Source organism: Protopterus annectens, chromosome 14.part0 (genome assembly GCF_019279795.1).
Source record: "Protopterus annectens isolate FY-2018-M chromosome 14.part0, PAN1.0, whole genome shotgun sequence".
NCBI classification, from domain to species: Eukaryota; Metazoa; Chordata; order Ceratodontiformes; family Protopteridae; genus Protopterus; species Protopterus annectens.
In genome coordinates this window covers 156095037-156119948 of record NC_056748.1, presented here as the reverse complement: position 1 = coordinate 156119948, position 24912 = coordinate 156095037, and the positions used below count along the sequence as shown (strand labels likewise).

Sequence of the window (24912 nt, the reverse complement as noted above, 5' to 3'; positions counted from 1 at the left end):
GAAGCCGTTTATTGTTCTTTATCTCTAACTATCTTGCAGCTTGTGCACTTTTTCATCAACTCGAACAGAGCTTATTGTCTATAATGAATGGATCTACAGAAATTATTATTATATTCTTTTTAATTTCCTGACCTAGCAGAAAATCACCTGCTTTCCAGTACATTTCCAAGGCATGAACATGTATTTTGCTGTGCTAGGAAACTAGGTCAGAGTGCATCTTGCAGTGTCAAAAAGCATAATTTCAGAAAAGCACATTTGCAGTCTCAGATAAAATTAATGCTGCATATAGAATAAAAATGTGTTAAATCTTCCCTTATTAAAATAAGCATTGCACACATGTTAATACACATTTTTCTAACATTTCCCCCGTTAATACTTTTTATTCTATTTCAGAAGCATAAACAGTTTATTTTCTTCTCCTAACCTCTTCCTTTGAGGATTTGCAGCTAAGAGAGTCATTCAGTTTAAACTTATGAAAGTGTTTCCTTTTTCAACAGTTCTTCAATTTCAGTACTTTGATACAAAGTCTCAGAAACTGACATGTCAATAAAATCTTTGATTACTTTTTTCATGCAGGGAATTCCACAGCAAATGCATGCTCCTAACAATAGTAATCCCACACAAATGGCAGTTAGGATGTTCATTAGGATGGAACCCCACCCCCCAAACAAATTCTGGAAAAAGTCCATCAGTGGGTTTGGGCCTGGCCTGGTCATGTCTGACACTTGCTGGATCACTTCCAAATGGTGATTGATTTTGTGCTTATTGTTGGGAATGAATGAACAGCACTCATCTTTGATTAAAGTGCACGTACCACCTCTCGCCGCTAGGGTGAAGTCAAGAGCCATGCGGTTTTGAAGCACCACAGTTCTCATTGCATTCAGTTCATCAGTCATTAATTCAAGAGCAGAAAAAGTTGCATTGCTCATGACCTCAAGAAGTTTGGATAGCTTTCTCAGTTCCCAAATTAATTTAACTGCAGCATATGCAGGGGCTATGCCATCCCAGGATAAGATAGTGTCACTCAAGTCCATGTGTGCTAGTTTACTTTTGTCTTTCACAGAGTTATGGTTTCTCCAGCCTGCTACGATCTGTCCCACTGGATTCTCAGGTTTCTTGATTGGATTTTCAGGTTTCTTCGCGACATCTCTGACGTTTCAAATTCTCCCATGAGGCAAAGCTGTAGTGTGTTGTATGGCCGGGACCAGGTAACCCAAAAAACAACTGCCGGACCAATTCTCAGGCAGCCATTTGTATGCTTTTTTTCCCACATATGAAATAACAGTTTTCTACCTTAGTATTGATATACACCTTCCCTGCATGAAACATTTTCTTATCTATAATAGTCAGTTGCTTTAAAAGAATAGAATTATGCTGTATATCACTGACAGTTTTATGTAAGGACTCAAAGTATGAATCATAATCTGCATCACAAATTGTTTCTGTATTTTTTGCATTTTTAGGTTTAATATAACATTTATAAGAGATAGTAACATTACATCTACTCCAACCTACTTGAATGGTGTCGTTCTTAAAAAAGCATACGATTCCTGTTTGTGTAACAGGCAGAAATAATGCAATTTTGTCTCTAGATTTCACAGGTGTAGTCTCAAAAATCAAGTTTTCCCAGGTCTCATTGACCCCTAGGGGGACAGCAGCCATCAATAATCCCCCGTATGCTGTTGGTATAGCTGTGCAAATCTAACAATTTGAAACATTAAAAGTCTCAGCATACACATATTTGATTGCTTGGTAAGTGTTATAGTTCGGATGCCAGTCTATGAATGTTGAATCACATTTATTCAGTCTAGCTGGTGTGGCTGAAGAAAAGAAAGGCCACAGCAAAAGCCACAATAAAAAGAACATTGTCACTAATGCAGTTATTAAGATGATTATGCAACATTGCTGAATATACTGCTGAAATTGTTCAGTATTCCTATTGTCTCTAGGTCTTGTCGTCATTTTTATTGCTGCTGTGTGTTAGCAAGAGTTTTATCAAGTTCAAAGTCTTTGACTAGTTTACAGTGTGTCAAATGAATCCAAGATGATCGTTCTGCAATCTTGACTGCTGTGGGCATGTTCAGCAGTACTTGATACGGAACTTACCACTTTGGAGTCGTCCAATTCTTCTTTTTGATTGTCTTCACCCAGACCCAAGTGCCTGGGGCTACTGCTACTTCGGAGGTGTTAGTTTGGTTTTTATCTGAATTAAACTGCAAAAGATGTTTGTTATTTAGCATATTCCTCATGTAGTCTGCAAGTGTCCAATCTGCTTCCTGGTCTGCAGGCATGAGAGGTTTCCACTGAGGTATATAATAAGCTCTTCCAAAAATCTTTTCAAAAGGTGTCAGTCCTTTTGCATTCGGAACAGTTCTCATGCTCAACAGTGCCAGGGGCAAACAGTACACCCAATTCTTCTGTGTTTCTGTTATAAGTTTCCTAAGTTTATTCCTTAAAACTCCATTGTGCCTTTCTACCAACCCTGCAGATTGAGGGTGATATGCACAGTGATGTTTTAAAGAAATCCCAAAATACTGACTTAGCTGTTGTATAGCTTGAATAACAAAATGTGTACCATTGTCACTGTAGATCCTTTCCGGTATGCCAAATCTAGGAATAATCTCTTTAACTAGGGTCTTTGCAACAGTGGCTGCCTCTGGTTTACTAGTCGGAAAGACCTCCACCCATTTGGAGAACATATCCACAATGACAAGGCAGTACTTTTTGTTTTCATATTTGATCAATTCTATGAAATCCATACAGATGGTATGAAATGGATACGGTGGTGTAGGGAAACTCCCTTGCTTGGCCTTTAATGCCCCTTGTGCATGATGTTTATTACATGTGTGACACGACAGGCAAAATTTTTTAGTGTAGTTTGAAAACCCATACGTAGTGAACACCCGATTCACTAACTGTACCATCCCCCCTGTTGAGACATGGCTCTGCCCATGGCTCAACAAAGCTGCATATCTAAATAAATTAGACGGTAATATTGGTTTTCCCTCTTTGGCGATGTACAGTCCTTCCTTGAGAATTGCTCCTCGTCTTTTCCATTTTTGTTTTTCAGCCTGTGTAGTAAGTGTCTGCATTGTTTTTAACATTTCTAAGTCTAAAATCTCAGAAGGTTGTAATTCCTCATTCAAAAGAAATGCTTCTGAGGCTGCTTGCTTTGCAGCTGTGTCAGCTCTCGCATTGCCTTTTGAAATCCTATCTTGTTGTTTTGTATGAGCTATGCATTTACAAATAGCTACTTTCTGAGGCAACTGAATAGAATCTAATAAATCTAAAATAAACTGTGCATGGTTAATCAGTTTGCCATTAGATGTCACCATTCCTCGATTCTTCCACTGTTGTACAAAAACATGTACAGTAGAGAAAGCATGCTGGCTGTCTGTAAAAATGTTTACACTTTTACCCTTTGCTAAGGTACATGCCCGTGTCAAGGCAATCAACTCTGCTGCTTGTGCAGATAAGTTATGTGGTTTAGGTTTCGCTTCTACAATCTCGGTGTCAGAAACTACTGCATAACCTGTTAGGTTCTGTCCTGTAAGACTCCTTTTGCATGAGCCATCCACGTAATATGTCACCTCGGCATTATCCAAGGGAACATCCATGAGGTCTTTTCTAGGCAGTGTCTTTTGCTCAATTACCTGCAGGCAGTTATGGGGTGTGCCATCCACAGGAGTTGGGAGCAAGGTAGATGGATTCAAAGTAGTACATCGTTCACTTGTCACGTGAGGTTGGCTCAGCAATATAGTCATACAAGAAAGATGCCTAGCAGGGGAAAGATATGCTATTTTTTCCTTGCAGTAAAATGATTGCGACTGCATGAGGCACTCTCAATGTGAGAGGGTAGAATAACACTACTGAGGCCGAAGCCTGCACTGCCATTGCAGCTGCAACTACTGCTTGTACACAGTGGGGTAGAGACCTTGCCACTGGGTCCAGTTGTGATGAATAATAAGCAATGGGGCGTCGCTTGCCCCATGCCGTTGAGTCAATACTGATGTCATATAACCTTGCTTGCAATCTACAGTTTGGAAAAAACGTTTGTGATAATTTGGTAATCCTAAAACTAATGATGATGCTATTAATTGTTTTAGCTTGCAGAAAGTTAATTCTGCTTCTGGTGTCCATTGTATTAAATCTTGTGCTGCCATAGGCTTCTTGAAAATCAGGTCAGTTAGAGGTGCAGATTCCAAAGCATAGTTTGGGATCCAGCTCCGACAGAAATTAGTCGTACCCAGGAAGGACATCATTTCCTTCTTGGTTGTGGGTTTTGGTGCTTGTAAAATCGCTACTTTTCTGTCCTCATCTAGTGTTCTGCCATCTTTGGATATTACATATCCAAGGTATTTCACTTGTTTTTTCCAAAGCTGCAATTTATTTTTGCTTACTTTGTGTCCTTCTTCTGCTAAGAATTTTAATAATGCTATAGTATCTTCCTTACAATCTTGCTGGGTGGGGGCAGCCAGCAGGATGTCATCAACATAAAGTAAAATTTGACTTTCTTTCGGTGGAATAAATCCAGCTAGATTACTTGCCATTTCTTGTGATAATATTGTTGGACTTTCACTATAACCCTGTGGTAGTCGCGTATATGTATACCGTTTCCCCTGAAATGTAAATGCAAACCAATACTGGCTGTCAGGGTGTATCGGTATTGAAAAGAATGCATTGCTGATATCTACCACAGAAAAGTACTTCTGTTGAGGTTTTAAATCATTCAACAAGGTATGTGGATCTGGCACCGTAGGTGCTCTTGGTATTACTGCGTCATTTACAGCTTGTAAATCTTGGACCATACGCCATTCTCCGTTTGCTTTTCTAACTGGGAATAAGGGTGTGTTACATGGCGAATCGGGAGATTCCACCAGTATTCCCCTCTTAAGCAAAGCTGCTATGATTGGTTTAATACTTGCCTCTGCATCTTTTCTCAAGGGGTACTGTCTCTTTTGTGGTCTAAATGCTGATTTTGGCATGATAGTAACTGGTCCTGCTGTGCGAATTAGTCCTACGTCTGATTTTCCTGTTGACCAGAGAGTGTCTGGTATGTCTAACAAAGCTTTTTCTTTCTCTTCTAATAAGAGGGTTTCTCAACTGTCTTTGCTGGACTGCAAGTGTACAGCTGGATGTGTTTGTGTTATCCAGTTCAGTTTCTGTCTTTGTATTCCCTGTTCTGACAGTTCTGATTCTGTCTGTTTTTCCCATTTTGTGACATTTTCTCCTAGGTCTATCCATTTTAAAGTTTCCTCTTTAGTTAAGCTAACATGCGGTATTAGATTTGATTTGTAAAGTGAAAAGAACTCTTGGGGTAATGAACAGATAACTACACTGTTCCCTTTCGTGTCCCAGTACAAATTACACAGTACTAATCTGTTTGCATGATTTTTAAACAGTTCTTGTTCGTATTCTTTGTCAGGTCCTGGTGTATTACAATAATACAGAGTACAGTGCAACAGGTGTTGTATGTCAATGCAAAGGGAGGGGAACTTACTGATAGCTACATTCATTAACTCTTCAGTTACTGCTCCAGGGCCAGTTGTAACTAAGTCTTGGCTGTACCAGTAGAATGTCTCACCTTCCGTTTGCACTGCAAAAGTATTGGTCTGTCGCTGTGCTTCCATACCCTGCATGGTTGGAACTACTGCTATGCCTAATAGTTGCATAAGATCTCTGCCCAAAAGGTTTACTGGGCATTTTGCAGAAACAGTTTTGCTTTTCTGGGTTAATCCTGAAACAGGATCTGTTACTGTAATGTTATGGGAGAGAGGCTCCCAATACAGCTGTCCATTAGCTGCTTTTGCAAGTATAAAATCATGTGATTCTGAATTTTCTGGTAGTTTGGAGGGGTGTACCAGGGTTCGTGATGCCCCTGAATCGCACAAAAATTTGACTTCCCTCCCTTCTACCAGGAGTGTCACTTCTGGTTTTGTGTCCACTAGATAGAGCTCTAAGCTCAGTAAGGCTAGGTCTAATATTTCGTTTTCTTCACTATCGATAGCTTCCTGCACTTCCTCTGTTATCACATTCTCTGCTCCTTCTATCACATTGTCGTTTGTCTTTTCTCTATTATTCCTATCTAGTGATTCCTGACTTTCATATAGTCAGTCCTCACCCTCATCGTTTTTGTCTTCCACTGCTGCCTTCTTATTTTTCCTGTAATCCCTTGCCATGTGTCCTTTTTTCCCACATTTGAAGCACTCACCTCTTTTCTTTCTCCCTTCAAAGTCCTCTGATCGCTGATCAGATTGTTTGTTTCCCTGGGCATTCTTTTTGCCCTTTTGTCCGGACTGTACTAAATAAACTTCTCCATCTTCCACAGCAAATACTTGGGCTTTCTTTTTCTTTTTGTTGTTAAAATGCTTCTCGGCATGTCTAGCATATTCAAGCAGTGATTGTAATCTGCTTGTATGATGGTCTACCATGTGTTTAGTAATGAAACTACTTATGGGTGCAATACAGCCTTTCAAAAATGCATTCTTTAACTGCTGCTCATATGGGGAATCTTGTGTCTGATCTTCAGGCACTTGCATTTCACAATGATTGTTAAAGCATTCCAGTAATCTGGAAAAATATCTATCAACAGTTTCACTTCCTTGTTGGATGCATTGATTAATGCAAGTCCAGTCTGCCCTAGGCTTCCATTTCTCAGAAATTCGGTCTGTCAGACCTTTCACTCTGTTGTCTAGTTCTGCCCTGCTATGTGGGAGGGGTCTAAGTGCAGCATCACGGGGATTCCAGTTGCCACTGATCATGTGCCAGTCTGGACCTACTATTTGTCTGACTACTTTTTCTACTTCTTCTCCATTTAAGTGATAACTTAACCTCATGCCCTGTAAGTCTTCTAAGAACTTTCTAAAATTAACTTTGGATGGGGGATTCCTTCTGTGGCTTTCCGGATGTCTTCCGGTGTCCACGGTCTGTATACTAAGAGAGTTGGGTTCTGCCCTTCTTGTCCTGCCTCAGGATTTTGTACTTCTATGAGTGGGCATATTTCTTGTTCACTCATAGCCCGTGAATTTCCATTCATTTGATATAATTCAATATCCCCTTTTAAATTACGTGTTCGAGACCTAGTCTCGATAGGATCTCTAACAAATGGTAGTTGTTTTATAGGAACAACTGGATATCGCGGAGGTGGGTCAGTTTGTTCTTTTGCTTCATATTCCGGTAAGGGAACTGGTAAGGGAACCGGAGTGGGCGGAGGTGCTGATGCTATAACCAAGTTATTATCCTCTTTGTCTAGAAACATTGCTTTTGAATTTTTGTTCTTTTGTTCTCTTTGGTTTGCTTCCTCAATCCACCTGTGTGCCTGAGGAACTCCTAGTTTATGCTGTTTTTTAACCCGACCTTTAGAATCGGTTTTTAACTGTCTAATAAGTTTGATAAGCGAGGATCTTTCTAGTTTCCCATCAAATTCATATTTATTAACCCATTTAGTATAATATTTAACGTTGTCGGCGCGCTGTGATTGCATATATTTTGCGTCTTCGGTTAACGGTGGGCTTTGGGGTCTTTTTGTTTTTGTGCACGTATTACCCATTTTGTTCTAACCTTTTTTAAATGTTACGTAACCCTTTTGTTTTTTAATGTGGTACCACCAAGTGTTTACAGTCTCTTTAGACTACCTGCCTACTTATTCTGTTTCCCTGATCTATGACAAGATAGCAATATTTCTGTCCCTGAATTTTAAAAATTATTACAGAACAAATACAATCAAGTCCTTGATCTAAAACAGAAAAAAGTAGATTCACCTTACCTGAGCCTCAGCGATTGGTCACTCACTGTTCAAATGGAACCCGCCTTCAGTCGTAGATCAGAAAAGTGGCTGGCCTCTTTTGCACGACAATTCAGTCGGAGGTCTTTCAATGAAGAAGATCCAGTGTGGTATCTTCCCTGCGCAGTTTCATGCCACCTGGCCCATCTGATCACAGGCTAAACGAGGGTTTCCAGCTCCCGAAGGACCAAAAAATGTTAGAGAAAAATACTTTAAAAAGACCAAAAGCATAAGGTTCAGTTCAGGTAACTTTATTCTTGTGCAAAGAGACTAAAAATGCAGTTACAGAGTTTGTCTGGCTAAATCAGGAAGTGTCACAGTTATCATACCTTTCTTTCAAGACATTGCCCACTACGACTGACGTAGCAGATCACCAGTTCACAATTTGTTATTTTATAGATATTTCCCATACTTCTATCTCACTCTTCAAAGTTTTGAAAAAGATTTTTCAGTAAACAGGATGGCCTTGATGACCACCGGTCAGTTATAACTTTCTTACTATGTGATGTTACAAGTCTAGGTACCATGGCTAATTTAAGCACAATGCAAGTACAGATTTCTGAAGCAGTTTATTGTTCTTTATATCCAACTATCTTGCAGCTTGTGCACTTTTTCATCAACTCGAACAGAGCTTATTGTCTATAATGAATGGATCTACAGAAATTATTATTCTCTTTTTAATTTCCTGACCTAGCAGAAAATCACCTGCTTTCCAGTACATTTCCAAGGCATGAACATGTATTTTGCTGTGCTAGCAAACTAGGTCAGAGTGCATCTTGCAGTGTCAGAAAGCATAATTTCAGTAAAGCACATTTGCAGTCTCAAATAAAACTAATGCTGCGTATAGAATAAAAATGTTTTAAATCTTCCCTTATTAAAATAAGCATTGCACACACATGTTAATACATATTTTTCTAACAGTTTTCCAGAATCTTTGGGGGTTAGAGTAGGAGTTTGTTATAGTATTTTGGTAGAAGTTTTTTTTGTCATAGTTGACCTGTATTTTTGGTTAGGTTGTGGAGGTCCTTGAATCTTTGAAGGTGGGTGGGGGACTTGTTTTTTTGCCATTTTTTCCAAGTGCTGTCTCTCTTGTACATAAGAGAGGGAGTGGATTGTGTAAGCCATGGAGCATAGTTGGATTTCATTCTTATTTTCCTGATGGGAGCCATGGAGTTTAGGGAGTTTAGGAAGATGCTGTTGAATTTTAATGTAGCATCTTCCAGGGAGAGGTGGCGAAGGAAAGACCAGTTAATTGAGGACAGTGACTGGTTAAAGGAGTCTGTGTTGATTTGAGAGTTTACAGCATTCTATGAAACAGTGTGAGTTCCATGGTTGGAGAGTGTGCTGTTGGATATACAGCATTCTACGAAACAGTGTGAGTTACATGGTTGGAGCGTGTGCTGTTGGATATAGATGAGAACATGATAACTTAAGGTGTCAGGCAGAGTACATGGGCTGTAATACAGACTAAGACTGGATGTAAGTATCCAGTCTAGTGTTGGCGTGTTTCTTCAGACAGGTTAGGGTATTGATTACTTTGGTGAAACCATAACGATTTATGCTATAGTTGAGTGGGTCTGTGGCTGTTATGTTCCAATCAGTGTTAACATCATCCAGTATTATGGTTTCAATGTAAATGTCTTGTGAGATCCAGGCAATAAATTGTTCAAATATAGGAAGGTTACTACCGGGAGGGCTATAAATGGATGCTATGGCTAGCTTCTTATGATTGTTAACTTTGTAGTTTACAATAAGGATTTCAGCAGGATGAAAGCTGGGCAGTGAGATTGATAGAGGGAAGATGTAGAATTGTTATGAGAACATTATAGCTGCCACCCCCCTGTTTTGAGACGATATCTAAGTGGTACCTGTTATATCCAGGGGGCAGGATTTCAAGGTCATAGATGTGAGGTTTTAACCAGGTTTCTGAGAGAGTATGTATGTCAGGAGAGTGAAGAGTACTCCAGGAATGGAGTTTAGTGACCATGTTTGTACTGTTTTGGATGCTTAGGGGGGATATGGTTAGGTTATTGGTGGATGAGGGTGGGTCAGTGGAAGAAGAGGATGAGAAGGGGTTGGAGGAGGTGGGAAGGGAGGAGAAAAGGGTGGGGTATAGGTGGAGGGAGGAGAGTTGGAGGAAGGTCCAGGGTTGGGGTAAATATCTCCAGATAGTACTACATTTAGAATGAGATGGGAGAAGTTGGGGTTGTATTAGAAGAGTTTGGGTTTAGTTTCGGGGAGAGTAAAGAGAGTTGTGATATTTTCATTCTGTAGAAGAGAATGTTGGAGTGGTTGAACAATGACACAGAGAGATAATGAATGTGTGGGTTGTTGTTACATTTTTAGTGGGTAGGACAGAGTAGGAGAAGGGTTGGTGTAGTAGAGGTTACTGTAGTAAGATGTGGTTATTGACAGGAGCAGGAGCAGAGGAGTTAAGAAAAAAGGAGCATGGTTTGGGATGAGGTGAAGAGTGGGAGAGTGAGAGGTATAAAGGAGGTAAAGACTGGTGGAGGTGCCCTATGGGGTGAAAAGTAGGTACAAGTTCAATGGTATTGTAGAATAAGTTAGTTAGGTTGGAGAGGCAGGTAAGAAGGTGAGTAGTTTGGTAATAAGAGAATAAATAGAAGGGAAGAGGCTGGTGTAGAGAGTATGTAGCTTTGTGATAGGACTTCTACAGAAAGGGGATAGGTTGAATAATATGGAAGTGTCGGTAGTAGGAGATGTGTGAGCTGATAGGAGGATTTGGAGAGGAAGTGAGGGCCCTTTTGGTGGGTGTGGTCTGTGTGGCTAGAGTATAAATGTAGGATATGTGGGGATGGGTGGGAATGGGGGTAGGGGAGTGAAGTCAGCCTGAGTGTAGCGAGGGTGAATGGAGTGGGCAGAAGCCAGGCAACCAAAATCATAGGGGTTAGCAGTTCAGTTCTATTTATTGAGAAAAACTATCTGCTTGATATAAAGACCACAGATCAGTGCACAAATTTAAACTATGGTAGCACTTTTCCATGCTTTTTTGAGAGTTATGTAAAGAAACTGCTGTTACTGCATCTAGAGAGGAGGCTATAGAGACTAGTAAGATGTGGTGAGGAGATCAGATGACAGCTGACTGTAGTCAGTGTGCATGCCAATGGCAACTCTTACAGAGATACTGGTATTTAGAAGAAACATCCTTTATATCTTACAGCAAGGAGGACACAACATACATTGCTGATGAGCACACATTAGTATTGTTGCTTTCATCTTCAGGATGGAATTAAGATGTTACAGCACAATCTTGACAGGGGACTAGCTACTTTGAATAGCAGGCAGCAGGGTTGGGTAGCTGTAGGAGAAGAAAAAGAAAAAATACAAAAAGAGTGTAGTGTGAGATTAGGAGGGAGAAAAATAAGGTTATCAGCAGCACAACCATCTAATATGAATACATAGCGTCTGCACATAAAAATAAAAAAGATTAGGCTAGCATAGCATGTGTTTACTTCGAGTCTCTGTGCCAGGTATTCCCAAGCAGTTTCAGTAAATTACTAACAGTTAGTACAGTTCATTGCAGACAAAAACAGTAGAGTGCTAGTAGGTCAGATATTGTAAAACTGGGGCAGCCAAGTCTACCTGCAACAGCATGCAGTAATCCGCATTGCAAAAACTATTTACATACACCAAACTGCTAACCAGTCAGTCGACAAACAAACAGCAACCAAACATAAAACAAGAAGTATCTGTAAGGTCAGTTAGCACATTTAAACATGATCATTTCCCTATCCAACTGCATCCACAAATGCTGTTTAATGCACAAGAAATTATTCCTTATTAAGCAGTATGTAATGCACAGCAACATTCAGATTATCTCGCTTCTACATAAATATGTCCTGCAACTTAAACAGGAGATGCTGGAAGGACAGATTTGTCTTCCAACGACTGCTGCGTCTTTGGACTAGGTTACCAGCTCATGTGAAACAGAGCAGCTCTATGATACTGTTCAAAAGGAACCTGAATGAGTGGATGGGGCCATACCTCTCAACCTCTTAGAGCAAGAAATCTGGACAAAGCCATAGACAAGCCCAAAAATAGGGACAGTTTTTAAATATTGCTCTTACAATCTTAGAAAGTTGACAGACTAACAGGTTTTGCATTTGCATGACTTTTCTGAAGGCTATGAACTCTGAAACCCAGATGACTGTCTTTAATTTCTAACTTTCTTTAATGAATGATTTGCCACTAATTTGCCAGAAAAACACAAATTTTGAAAAATGGACCAAAAATATGAGACAAGAATCTGGACATTCTGTGGAATCTGTACAGTTAAGAGGTATGGGTGGGGCACCATAAATTCTTACCAGGGATAGTGCCCACATCCCTCCTGGACATGGACAGTGATTACTAAATCCAGTCCTGGGTATTGACTAGCATATATATTGTATTAGATTGGTACCAATTGGCTAGGCTTGAAATGACCTCCGGGTTGATAGCCTGGTATACTCCTATAATCCTATGATCTGCCCTTTAACTATACTTTTCTTCTGTGTAAAGGGGTGGCAACTTTTATAGTGTAAAAATGCATTTAAGTATGTCATTTTACCGAAAATATTAGATATAAATGTTCTATTAAACTTGTCTTTCATGATATTCACACCTAAAAGATTGATACTGTCCACTTCAAAAGACGTAAATCTTAAAATGTTCATAGTAGAATTTAAATAATCAATAAAACATTTAAATGAATTGGAATCACCTTCCCATAAAATTAAAATACCATCCAGGTATTTATATCTGTATATATTTTCTTGAATGGAGAACCAAAAACAAAACAGGGCTCCCATTCAGCTAAAACCAGATAAGCATAAATTGCAGGACATTTTGCCCCCATAGTGACACCAGAGATTTGTTGATGAAATTCACCTTCCAAAAAGACAAAATTGTTCATTAAAACTAATTTCAAAAATTGTAAAGTTACCTGACATTCTAAATTGTTTATCTGGCTGTTTCTATACAAAACATTTGGAAAAATTTGCAACCCTGTCTTTTATGGAATAACTGAAAATAAATTAATGACAGCAACAGTGCATAATAAAATATTATCCTTCGAAGCTACCTCATTCAGTAAACTTAACAGATGTCATGAGTCTTAAAACATGATTCTCTTTTACCAAGTCTTTACAATTACAGTCTATGTAGGCAGCTTGTTGCTCTGTTTTTGATCGTCTTGCTGCTACAGTGTGTCTCAATACAGGATCCGTTGAGTTTTTATGTATCTTTAGAATTCCAAGTTATAATGTCATTTGAAGTGGTACCTTGAATAAACATGTCATAAATGTTGATGTCGATTTTAGAATAAGCTCAAAGAACGTCCTTTCTAGAAACATTCATGCAAGTGTCTGTATCAAATTAAATGTCAAGCATTTTGCTGCCATAAATAAAATAGTCAATTAAAACCACCCCACTCCCCTTATCCGGCTTCGTAACCCTCACTGTTTTGTCTATTTTTAAAAGACTTAATGCTTCTCATTTTCCTTTAGTTAAATTATCTGTAGAAGCATTAAATTATTTCAAAATGTGCCTCGTATTGCGTTCACACAATTGTTCAAAAGTGTTACTATTGGGTATAGGGGTGGGATTAAAGCACTTTTCCTAACTAATCTAGGATTCATGGTATCCAAATTATTACCCCTGTCTTTAAAAAACAGTCTTAAATTTAAATGTCTGGTTTACAGCATTAATTAAAATATTATATAAGCTGTTTCTTCTCTGAAACTAGGTATAAACATAAAACCCTTAATAAATAAAGAATGATAATTGCTATCAATTTCCACACTACTGACGTTATAAATTTTGAAATAAAGTTTCATTTCGATTTGATACTGTTCTCGTGTCATGGCAGGAAGTATTAATGTTGAAACAGATTAATACTTTTTCGTGCCTTTCTGTTTTGTAACAAATAAAACAATTAAAAGGGAATATGTGAGCGTGCTTATGAGATAAAAAAACAGAAAGTTTCTAATGCCCTTTTTAAACATTCATTAATAAAAAATTAATTAATATGTAAGTCTTTTAACAAGTTTATTTACTTTGTCATTGATAGGGTTTATGCAACTGAAATGGTGGGGACTACAGTACTTTACTAGAATTTAAGGAATTAATGTGGCAAATTTGGTTGAATGCCACACAAAAACCAAGAATCAGTGAAACCATTTCTATTTCAAGTTTATTAAGAATGTGAGCTATGATTATTTAGAAGTATTATTTGTAAGTTGGAAAAATCTCTTAATTAATGGATTATATAGTTTTGTAATTGTAAGTTTTGTTGTTTTTTTTCTTTTTAATTGATTAATTTACAGGAAATTAGGAAATTATGTCATGCTATAAATATAAGTTCATTTGAATTACACTGTTTTAACTCTGAAGAAGTTCCTTCAGTAAAAGGAATGAAAGCGCTAAGTTTTTATATGGATTTACAGTAAATGGATATATTTAGATGAAGAAGTGTATGGGACTGTTATAGCTAGTATTTAATTCCACTATTTGCTGTCAGCACTTGGTCATTTTGTTGTTTGAATTCTGTTGTTTTATAGTCCACACTTCAGATCACACACGTACATAGTTAACACCTCAGTCTGTTATCTGTATTTATAAACAATTCATAACTATGTCTAAGAAACACTTCTTCTGTAGCAATGATGGAAAATCACCACTGTGGAAAAAAATGTTTTGTCCATTACGCACTTTAAAAATCAATTTTTTCGGTTTATAAAGCCAAACGAAAAATGTGTGAAGTCATGAAATTTATGGCCCCAGTGCATGTCTGAAAATTAAATTACCTAACAGTTACAGCAGCAGACACCCCTCAAACTAATTTTAAGTGTCAGATTAACCTTCCAATGTTCAAAACTGCTTTCCCCAATGTTTGGCACCGTTTAACATTGCACAAACGCAGTTGGCATCATTGCTTGGGTTTGTGGACTACCAGTAAACTTGATAGGAATTGGCAGGAAATCATTATTTGCTGTTGCACTGGTTTGTGTTTAGACATGTCTAGTGTTAGAGGGGAGGGTGCCCAGTTTAGGGAACGGGGTGGGGTGTTCAGGAGTCCAGAATCTTTACTGGACTCCTGGTAAAGTCTCACAGCCAAAGGCTTTTGCAGGGGACCTATACCGTCTCCCAGTACAAGTCTGAGGCTTGGAATAGTCTGGCCAAGGCTGTATCCAGTGTGAATGGCATCCAATGCACTGGAGAACAGAGTAGCCACCACTATAATGACTTAAAAAGGTGCAAGATGTTACACTCAACCAGTGGTTGGATGAGATTTGAACTAGCAACATCCCACAGTTGTGTAAGTATGCTAATAAAAAGAATTTATAATACATAGAAATCTAAATATGGGCACGGCTGGTATGCACAATGCTCTTCTTTTCTTTTCTTTTCACAGCTAATTCTGAAATAAATGCGAACAGGAAAGCCCAAGCTGATCATCTAGAGAGACTGAGAGAAGCAAGTGGTATGTATGAATGCAGCACAAGAGAAGTATTGTAGCTTTAAAATGTAAAGAAACAATATTTCTTTTCTATACAGTAGTAGCAAAGTAAGCATGCATATCCTAGCCATAAAAGCAAGTATTCATGTATCAGTCTGTAACACAAGACTACTTTAGGAGTCGAGTATAAGACTGTAGTCAGTGGCTGTGGGTTCAAATACCATGAGTAACATGTACAAAATACTGCAATTCTTTAGTAAAATTACATAAACTAAATTCTACACAAGTGGCATAAATGCCCTACTGTTAACTTTAATCTGCAAAATTGGACCAAACATACGTGCAATATTTGCATATTGCAAGGATTACTTTGATCAGTCTGTAATTTTAGTTTGTAGTTGTTAGGAAGTATACTTAAATGATACCTCTCAGCCTCTTAATGCAAAAAATCTGGACAAAGCTTCACAAAATGGGGGTACAAATAGGGACATATTTTAACTATTGCTCTTATAAACTTAGAAAGTTGCTAGAGTAACAGGATTTCTTTTAATATACATTTTCTGAAGGATTTGAATTCTGAAACTCAAATGTATGTCATTATTTAGTGATTACAATCCTGAGATCAGCCCAGTGATTTGCCAGGGAAAAAGAGGAACATGCCAAAAATATGAGGCAAAAATCTGGACATTCTGTGAAAATCTGTACAGTTGAGTGGTATGACTTAAATGTAAAACTTCAGATGAAATAGTTGTGTTATTGTGATAATGAATTGTATGTCACAATGGTACTAAATGTATCTTTTTTTTTTCCTCTCACCCCAACCCTTATCTCTTTTTTTATTTTTTATTGTGTGTCATCCCTGTGTAACAAATCACTAAATGTTTCACAGCACAGGAACATAGGCTAACCCCAGTGACTCAGCCCTGTCCCTGCCCCACCAGCTACAGCACCAATGCCCAGCACATCTGGGACCCAATCTGGCAATAGTGCCTCTGCACTACCTGTGCTCTATCAGCTGGTGCTGTGGTACCCTCTGGGTGTACTGGCAGAGGTGGCTATTTCATCACCCACCAGGAGATGCCAGGGTAGGTGCTTAGGGTCATGCCCAGTACCATTGCTGTACACCTACACCAGATGGAAAGGCTGCTCTCCCTCATAGTCCATAAGAGGAGAAGCACTCCAACAGCCATTGCAGTAAGGGGATGGTGATGACAGTCCTGTTGTCCAGGACTAGATCCTCACTGCCCCCATGTTTGATGGGCATGAGCTTGTTTTGTCCCCTCCCTCACCCCAATCATGGTGTCCACAACCTTTTGTGTCCCTCACCATCCTTGTGTCTTGTCTTGTTTGTATTTGCTTCCTCACCTACCTAATTTACCCGACCCAAAAATACAAACATCTCTTACCCAGCATTCTTCTGTTGCTGAAGCTAAAACAGGGCACCTGTCCTATAAAAAAAATATTGTCCTACGCATAGCTCTCCATTTTGCACATGTTTTCTTGACACACTTGATTTGGTCCAATAGGCTATACAACATGATTGTGTTGTTGTAACCCCTTTGTGTGGAGCTGACACTCCAAATTCAGCTAATATTCTGTACATATTTTCATTTTATAATGTTGAAGACATAACTGTAGTTTTTTCCTACATCCCTCCTGCACATTCTTATATTGCTTTCCCTCTGTTCTCCCTGTTTGACCTCACGTGACCACTTTCCTATCTACCCCATTTTACCATCTATAATCTGGTAAAAAAATAGAATCACACACAATGCACACAAGTAACAAAAAAAAAAAAAACAAAACAAAAAAAAAACAATGGCGTCCTTCACTTTTTGGCCTCTATGTCTGCATGGAGTTTGGCATCATGCAGCAATGCCAGGTGATGGTGAACAGCTCTTATATGGTGTGGTTACCTCCACACAAATCTGCTAAAACATGCTGTGCTAAGGTAACACACAATAATACACAGTAAATGTTGTATAAAGAATAATTTCACTGCAGTATAATTGCTTATATAAAAGTATTACATACACCTGGATTCAAACCCTATATCATCTGGGCTCCAAAAGAAATATGTTAGTGCATTTATACCTGCTGCCACAGAGCCATCTAAGCAGCAAGTGTGTTTCATACACTCACTACTGAAAACTCTCATAATTTTAACAATGAAGGCTCACGTTTGTGCACTGCTTAACTATGTGCAAACAGGGAATGCAGTATAAATGTGTATCTTGCATGTGCAAACACCTTGCCAATCATCATGCAAACCCACGGCTCAGCAGTGCACAATGCAAAGTGGACAGTTGTATGTATTACTTTTGTTTACTATCTATTTAACTACACATGGAAAGACAAACAAAATGAAGGCACTATCTAAGAAAATAACACATATGTACAATGCATCTATCTGTTACTCCCCCTATGTACTGCAACCTTGGTCTCTCAGTACTTTTTCACAAATATATCAAATACACTACAGAAATAAATAACAAAATGTCTTATATAATATGCACATCTTTATAATGACAATACACATTCAGATTTTTAAATACTTGTAGCAATGTGGACACCTGTTTGCATAAAGTTTGTAAAGCTGTCTCTTAAAGTATACCTGAACATTGGAAACGCAACCACCAAATACTGCACATCGGATACTCATCAATCTAGTAACATGCAGAACATTATTATCTTTACAGTTGGACATGTCCATTTCATACCGGCCTCCCAACATTTTCTCTCCAACATCCAGTGCTAATTTCATACATTATAAATTGTCCTACAGTCTTGTAAAAGTCAGAGTTGTGCCATGGCAATTCTGTTAAGTACTGAGTTCTCTAGTCAGTATATTTAGATAGGTAGGGGTTCTGTTCTCACTGCAGTCAACTGGGAGGTATGTGTGTGTCTGTCTAGTCAGAAGAGCATAAGTGTCTAGCTTGCAGTTACCACTCCAATCCCAAGGATTACTAATGTTTTGACACTTGCACATGCCTAAAGTTCCATTTTATGCAGGCCTCTCAACATCTTCTCTCCAACACCCACTACTGATATCATCCACTATAAGTTATCATGCAGCCTTGTAAAAGTCACTTATGCCATGGTGCTTGCATTAAATACTGAGTTCTATAATCAGTGTTCTTAGGTAGGAGTTTTAGTCTCACTGAAATCAATTGGGAGGTGTGTGTATGTCTACCTTGTCAGAAGATTTTAAATGTGCATCCAGCAGTTACCACTCAAATCTCATGGACTGCCAATATTTTGACACTTGCACGTGCTTACACAGCCACTTCATGCAGACCTACCAACATCTTCTGTCCAACATCCACTGCTGATGTCATCCACTATAAGCTATCCTGCACCCTTGTAAAAGTCAGGCTTGTGCCATGGTGCTTTCATTAAATACTGAGTTCTCTAGTCAGTGGGATTAGGTAGGGGTTCTGTTCTCACTGCAGTAAGTTGAGGTGTGTGTGTTGTGCACTTGCTTGACATTAGAGTGAGCATTTTACACCAGCATGTGGGACGCTGCCATTACCATTTTCTCCTCACCAGACACTGCTGATGTCATCACCTATAAACTATTGTCTGACACTCTTCTAGTCAGACTTGTGCTGTGGTGCTTGCCTTTAATACAGAGTTCTCTAGTCAGTGTACTTAGGTAGGGGTTCTGTTCTCACTGCAGTCAATTGGTGTGTGTGTGTGTGTGTGTTTGTTTGTGTGTGTGTCTTTATGAATTTGCTTGACATTAGAGAAGGCATTTTACACCAGCATGTGTGACACTGCTATTACTGTTTTCCTCTCACCAGACTCTGCTGATGTCATCAGCTATAGCTGATTTGCAGATGTGCAGTATTTCCATCAGGCAGGGTCAGAGACTGGCCTGTAGGTCAGGCAGAAGTCATTTCATCCTACACGATATAGATTACAGTGACAGGCCTTTCAGTCTATCTACATACATCATGGAATGGTTTGTGGGCCCTGTATTTTCTTGGTGAGAAACCTGTGTGATCTCTCCAGCTGCTGCAAGTGTCTGGTGAGGTACATGCAAAAGGGTGCATTATACTCCATTAGTGTTCTGATGAGGATCAAGTATACTGCTGTTATAACATCCTCAGATCTGGATACGATGGCCTGACTTATGAGCTGCATGATGTAACCTTTCCATACCACTGTGGAACTTGGTGGTCAAAATTCAGATTGCTATCTATGTGTGTTCCCAGGTTTTGCACCACTGGCTTTGAGTAAAGGGGTGGTGGTGTCAATGTTGTAATTAGCAGGAAATTCCACTTTGCAGAAGGCAAACATGATGACACATTTTTGCATTTATTTGTAGACTGTGTGGCTTTTGCACCAATCATTTGTCTGTGTTAGCTCCTCCTGTAATATGTTAACATCACTGGTGGACTGAATGATTGCACTCAATATGCAATAATCAGCAAACATGGCATGGTAATGGCCATATACTTTAGTCTAGACTACTGAGAAATAGATTCCAAACAGTAAAGTGCCCAGCACAGATCCTTGGGATTTGCTACTGGTGAGTGCCAGCTGTACTGATAGTTAAATTCATCAACTTTCACAGTATGTGTTCTGTCATTGAGCCAATTGTTTAACCATCTAGTGATGCAAGGGTTAATACCCAGCTGAGAGAGTTTCTCAATGATACCTAAGTGGGAGATTGTGTCAAAACCCTAGGCCAGATCAAAATAGGCAGTATACACTGTCTCACCTTTATCCAGGACTATCACACAGAATCAGTGGGCTGTGACATCATTACAGTTCACCTATTATGTGAATCAGCACATACACCTTCCTGACACGGTTGGATATACACTTCAACATGCCCTCCAGATGGAATATATTCCTGTAGAAGGGTGTACATCAATTTGAGTTGGGAGGACAGCACCTGATGCACGGATGTAAAGACACATCCTGACTCTCTCCTCATCTGTGAGGTAGACCAACATGTAATCATGGACCTTTTCTAAATGGATACTGGTAATATCTTGGCTGTGTGCAAAAGACATGCATGACTTGTTAATGCTACTTCCATGTCTGTCACAAACACTATCATCATGTGGAACTTGACTAGGCCAAGGCATTTGACACAAATTCCAACTGAGGTATTCACTCAACACTATCAGAAGTGGCCATAAACACCTATATCACTAAGTGGGTAGATCACTGGATCATACATGTGGCATCTAAATATGTTGAAATGTGTAAAGTGGCCTATATCCCGACTCCAGTGATCAGGTCCATACATAAGGGCTGTCTGCTAGGCCCTTTCCTGCCCATTATTTAAGTTACAGATGTCAGTAATGACATACACAGCCTGTGTCCAAACAGCTGTCTGGAGGACTACAGATTGTGAGCAACCATTGACTCCATCTGTGATATTAGTATAATACAAACAGTATCAACACAAACCAAAGATTGCTGCCACAGCCATGACAACACATGAGATGAAACAAACACAGGGGGGGGGATTTGTTAAGTTATGAAAATAAATGCACAAACCAATGATAATGTAGACATCACACCCCTAAAAGCAGATCAAGTGGTATGTGACCTATGTCCTGGGGTAGATGGTAAGTGGAATGTCCACCAGCATGTGGCCACAGCAGTGACTACTCCCTTGTATGTAACACAACTACTGATCCACATCAAAGGCCACAAAACCTCCATAGTTCACAGCCTTCATCACAGCAATAATTGAGTACAATGCATCTTTCTTCATGTACCTCCCTACACATCTTCTAGTGATGTATAACCGAAGTACATCCCTACACATCTTCTAGTGATGTATAACTGAAGTACATCCCTACACATCTTCTAGTGATGTATAACTGAAGTACATCCCTACACATCTTCTAGTGATGTATAACTGAAGCACATCCCTACACATCTTCTAGTGATGTATAACTGAAGTGTACTGCCTTCGCGATAGTGAGCTCCCACACATCTTATTGGCCATACCTTGGTATTATTTTTGTTGCATAAATATTACTATCTTACGGTGTGGAACCCCCATCAAGCAGATGTTACAGTGTCAGGATGGTGTGCTTGCATACCCTCATAGATTGCTGACATGTCATAATAGTTGTACAAGTGTATTCATGCAGAACCATCTATGATCACTCAATCATATATATGTCAGAAACATGGAATTACTGTTGGTATTATTCTGATATTATCCATTATTGTGCATGCTTCTGTTTACTGTTGACTATGAGCCTGTAACTGTGTTCCACTTGTTGGCAATCATCTAAATATTGTCTCCATATATCAGTTTCAGGAATATATATATATTATGGTTCGTGGCATATATCAAATATTCTTCCACATAACCCATAAACAGGTCCGTATAAATGAGAGCAAATGCTGCCCCCATAGCAGTGCCTTTTAATTGTAAGAAACAATCACCATTGAAGTAGAAAACATTCTTAGTAAGCACATGCTCAGTTAAACCCCGGCCTGTAGATATTAGCCCTATTCAACCAAAATTCATCTGCCAGCAAACCTGCCAATGGGGGATGTTGGTATATAATGCCTTGATGTCTAGGGTGCACATATACCAAGTACATCCAACTGCATATCATAGTGTCCTGTATGTGGGCTCGTACATATATTAATAAAGGTTTTAAATATTGTGTAAGAAAAACAGATAATGTCTCCATCAAAGACTCATGCCCAGCAACTATGGGTCTACTTGAAGGATGTAAAGCATGTATATGTATTTTTGGTAACATACAAAAATATTGAGACGAGGGATCTGACATCGTAAGATGATACAGAGTACATGTGCTAATAATTCCCTCATCTCTAGCCAAACCTAAAAACTCAATTTTTTTTAAACTTTAATGTTGCATCTAGAACCATCTTTTGATAAAATTGTCCATCCATTAATTGGGTGGTAGCCTCCTGAATTGATATATGGAGACGCTATTTGGATGATTGCTGGCTTGTTTGGAAATCTGATGTGACATACTTAAATGAGTTTTTTACAATATCTAAATGAAAATAAGTGGGGGCTAGAATTTACATTTCATTTTTGGATGTTAAAACTGTTAAAACCATGGATGGTACTTTGGAAACTTCTTTATTTAGAAAGGAACGTAGCTGTAATTTTTTATTGGAAGCTAGTAGTTTTCACCCCTGTCATATTATCAGTAATATTCCAAAATCACAATTCTTATGGGTTAAGAGGATTTGTTCATCTGATGATGAGATAAATAACAGCGGGCTCGAAAATATGCTGGATCTGTTGATAGAAAAAATCTGTTAACATATAAGGTTAGTGACAAAGCTGACAATACTGTTCACATAGTTACTAAGGGAGTAATACAAACTTGTTTTGTGAATTAGTACAGCGGGTCTATATCAGGAGTTCGAACGCACAGGTGTCTGAACACTGTAACATCAAACCGGGAAGTTCGAAATGTGAAAATAGCAAAGCCGCGGAACACCAATTCTTTTCCCAGGGAAAAAAATCTGTGGGCTGTTTCTGCAGCTTTGTTATTTCCTCCACTGTGGTGTGATCTCAGAGTTGGTATATTTAAGTGGAGGGGGTGGGAGGCAAAGCCCCCCCACATTAGTAAAAGTTTGAAGTGTACTTGTTTTTTTATTTTTGTACCGGAACAGTGCAATTTTCATTGGAAGGGAAACCTTTAGTTGGATGTTTCCCTTGTGGTAATTGTTCAGCATGTGGGGTGATGGTAAAAACAGAAGAATATTCTTCTGCCAATACTTCTTGTGTGTTTGATATTCACTGTTTTGCAAACTGTGTATCAGAGTGGGTGATATATCTGATAGAATGTTCTTGTAAATCATTTTATGTGGGACAGACTTCCAGACAATTTAAATATCGGGTTTATGAACATTTAAGTTAGATTCATAATAAACAAATGACAAATGCTTTGTATAAACATTCTCATGTACATTCTACTGCTAAATACAGATTTACTATAATTAATTGTATAAATATTGGTGGATGTAACAAAATGGGCTGGCATAATTTGTTAAACAAAAAGGAACGTGATTGGATTATTAAACTTGAGGCACTGTTTCCACCTGGTGTTAATGATTTATTTTAATTGATTTATTGGAAGGGGTTTATATATGTTCTACTGTGGGGAATGTGTAATGTTTTATACAGCACTGAGGAAGGCTTTGCCGAAAACCAGTATGCTGATGTGGATGTTTGCAACATTTCTATAATAAATATATGAAGATATTACACTGCTATCAGAGCTGGCCGTGGTGTTTTTGACTGTTTGGACTTTTGGCCTTGCACAGTTGCTGTACCTGTGTGATTTTTGTATTGTGCTCCTCAGGAAAAACCAGGATGATAGGCTGCTGCAGGGCAGTTACCAGGGCTCGGAGTGTAAGATGGAGGCCTGAGACCGGCTGGCCTGAGACCTCACCAGTGTCACTTGTACCCCTGCACAGGTGAGTAGTGTCATCACCACTGTGATAACCTGAAAAGATGGAAGAGGGGACTCTTGGACACCTGGGTCCAAGAAGTGAGGGCAGGGAATTCCCCACAAGTATGTAAGTGCTTTTACTCTGTTTTACCAATATGTACTCTAAATGTCTGCAAAACCGATATGCATAATGGTGTGCTTTTCTCCCAACAGCTGCAGCTGAGAGGCTCACAATGTTGAGTCACATGCTAGGTGCTTGGCCAGGTTGTGCCATGAAAGTGGTGAGTATGGATCTATTAGTATTATGCTAACTAGTGAAATAAGCAAGAAAGAGTAATGCATCAACTACAATAAAGTATGTACAGTAAAATTTGTAGCGCAATAAATGTCGACTTAGAGCTATAGTGCAATAAATGAATAATGCCAACTGTAGTGCAATAAAAACATGAAACAATACCAATTACTCCATTAAAGTATATACTGTAAAGTTTGTAGTGCAATAAATGTGAAATTAGAGCTGTATTTCAATAAATGAATAATGCCAAGTGTAGTGCAATAAAAACATGAAACAATACCAATAAAACCAAGGAAAATAGTGTACATCAGAATTGTGTTGTTGTAACCATTGCAGTAGAGCTGTATGCATTGAGGCTGTAAGGTAAGGAGCTGCAGTCAGGTATAACACTGTAATAGCTGTAGAATGCACATCTAATGGCTACAAAATGTATTGGTTATCTCATATAAGTACTGTTCAAGGCTGTTTCTAGGCCAATATTGGTCACATAATGCTCTGTCATCCACAGACATCCGGTAATAAAGGTATATGGGTGAGGTACCCCACTCTATGTTTGTTGACTTCACAGATATGATACTGAAATATAGCTTACATACTATCTGCGCTATGCTTGTATTTCATGCATGTGCATTCTTCTCTCACTGCAGTCAAGTATAACACTGTAATAGTACTAACATTTCATAATTTGGATTCAGATGAGCTCTAGGCAAATATTAGTCAGTCAGTAATCAGCAGTGACTCAGTAGCTCAGTTTGCTAAATGCTCTGTATACAGTATATTTTGCCACACACAGTCCAGGGTTTGAATCCAGTGGTATGTAGTAGTAAATATTACAGTAGCAGTTACGTAATGCTCACAATTGCTCTCTCCACAGGAACTGCAGGTAAATGGGTGAGGTAGCTCATATTATGAGTAGATAATTGTGTGTTTAGATGTCACAGACTGTTAAAAT

The 24912-nt window shown here is 38.8% G+C and overlaps 1 protein-coding gene across 2 annotated transcripts in view; it reads right to left on the bottom strand.

Annotated features, from left to right (window-relative positions):
• The window catches only part of LOC122788905 (pulmonary surfactant-associated protein D-like), a 426773-nt gene that overhangs the window by 63574 nt on the left and 338287 nt on the right, over positions 1–24912 (bottom strand). Inside the window, exon 2 of one of the 2 annotated variants that reach the window (XM_044055932.1) lies at positions 10984–11102. The exons of the other annotated variant lie outside the window; for it this stretch is intronic. Within the exon in view, the coding sequence (XP_043911867.1) occupies positions 10984–11020 (37 nt within the window). The 5' untranslated portion in view covers positions 11021–11102. The remainder of the gene's footprint in view (positions 1–10983; positions 11103–24912) is intronic. 2 annotated transcript variants of the gene reach the window in all.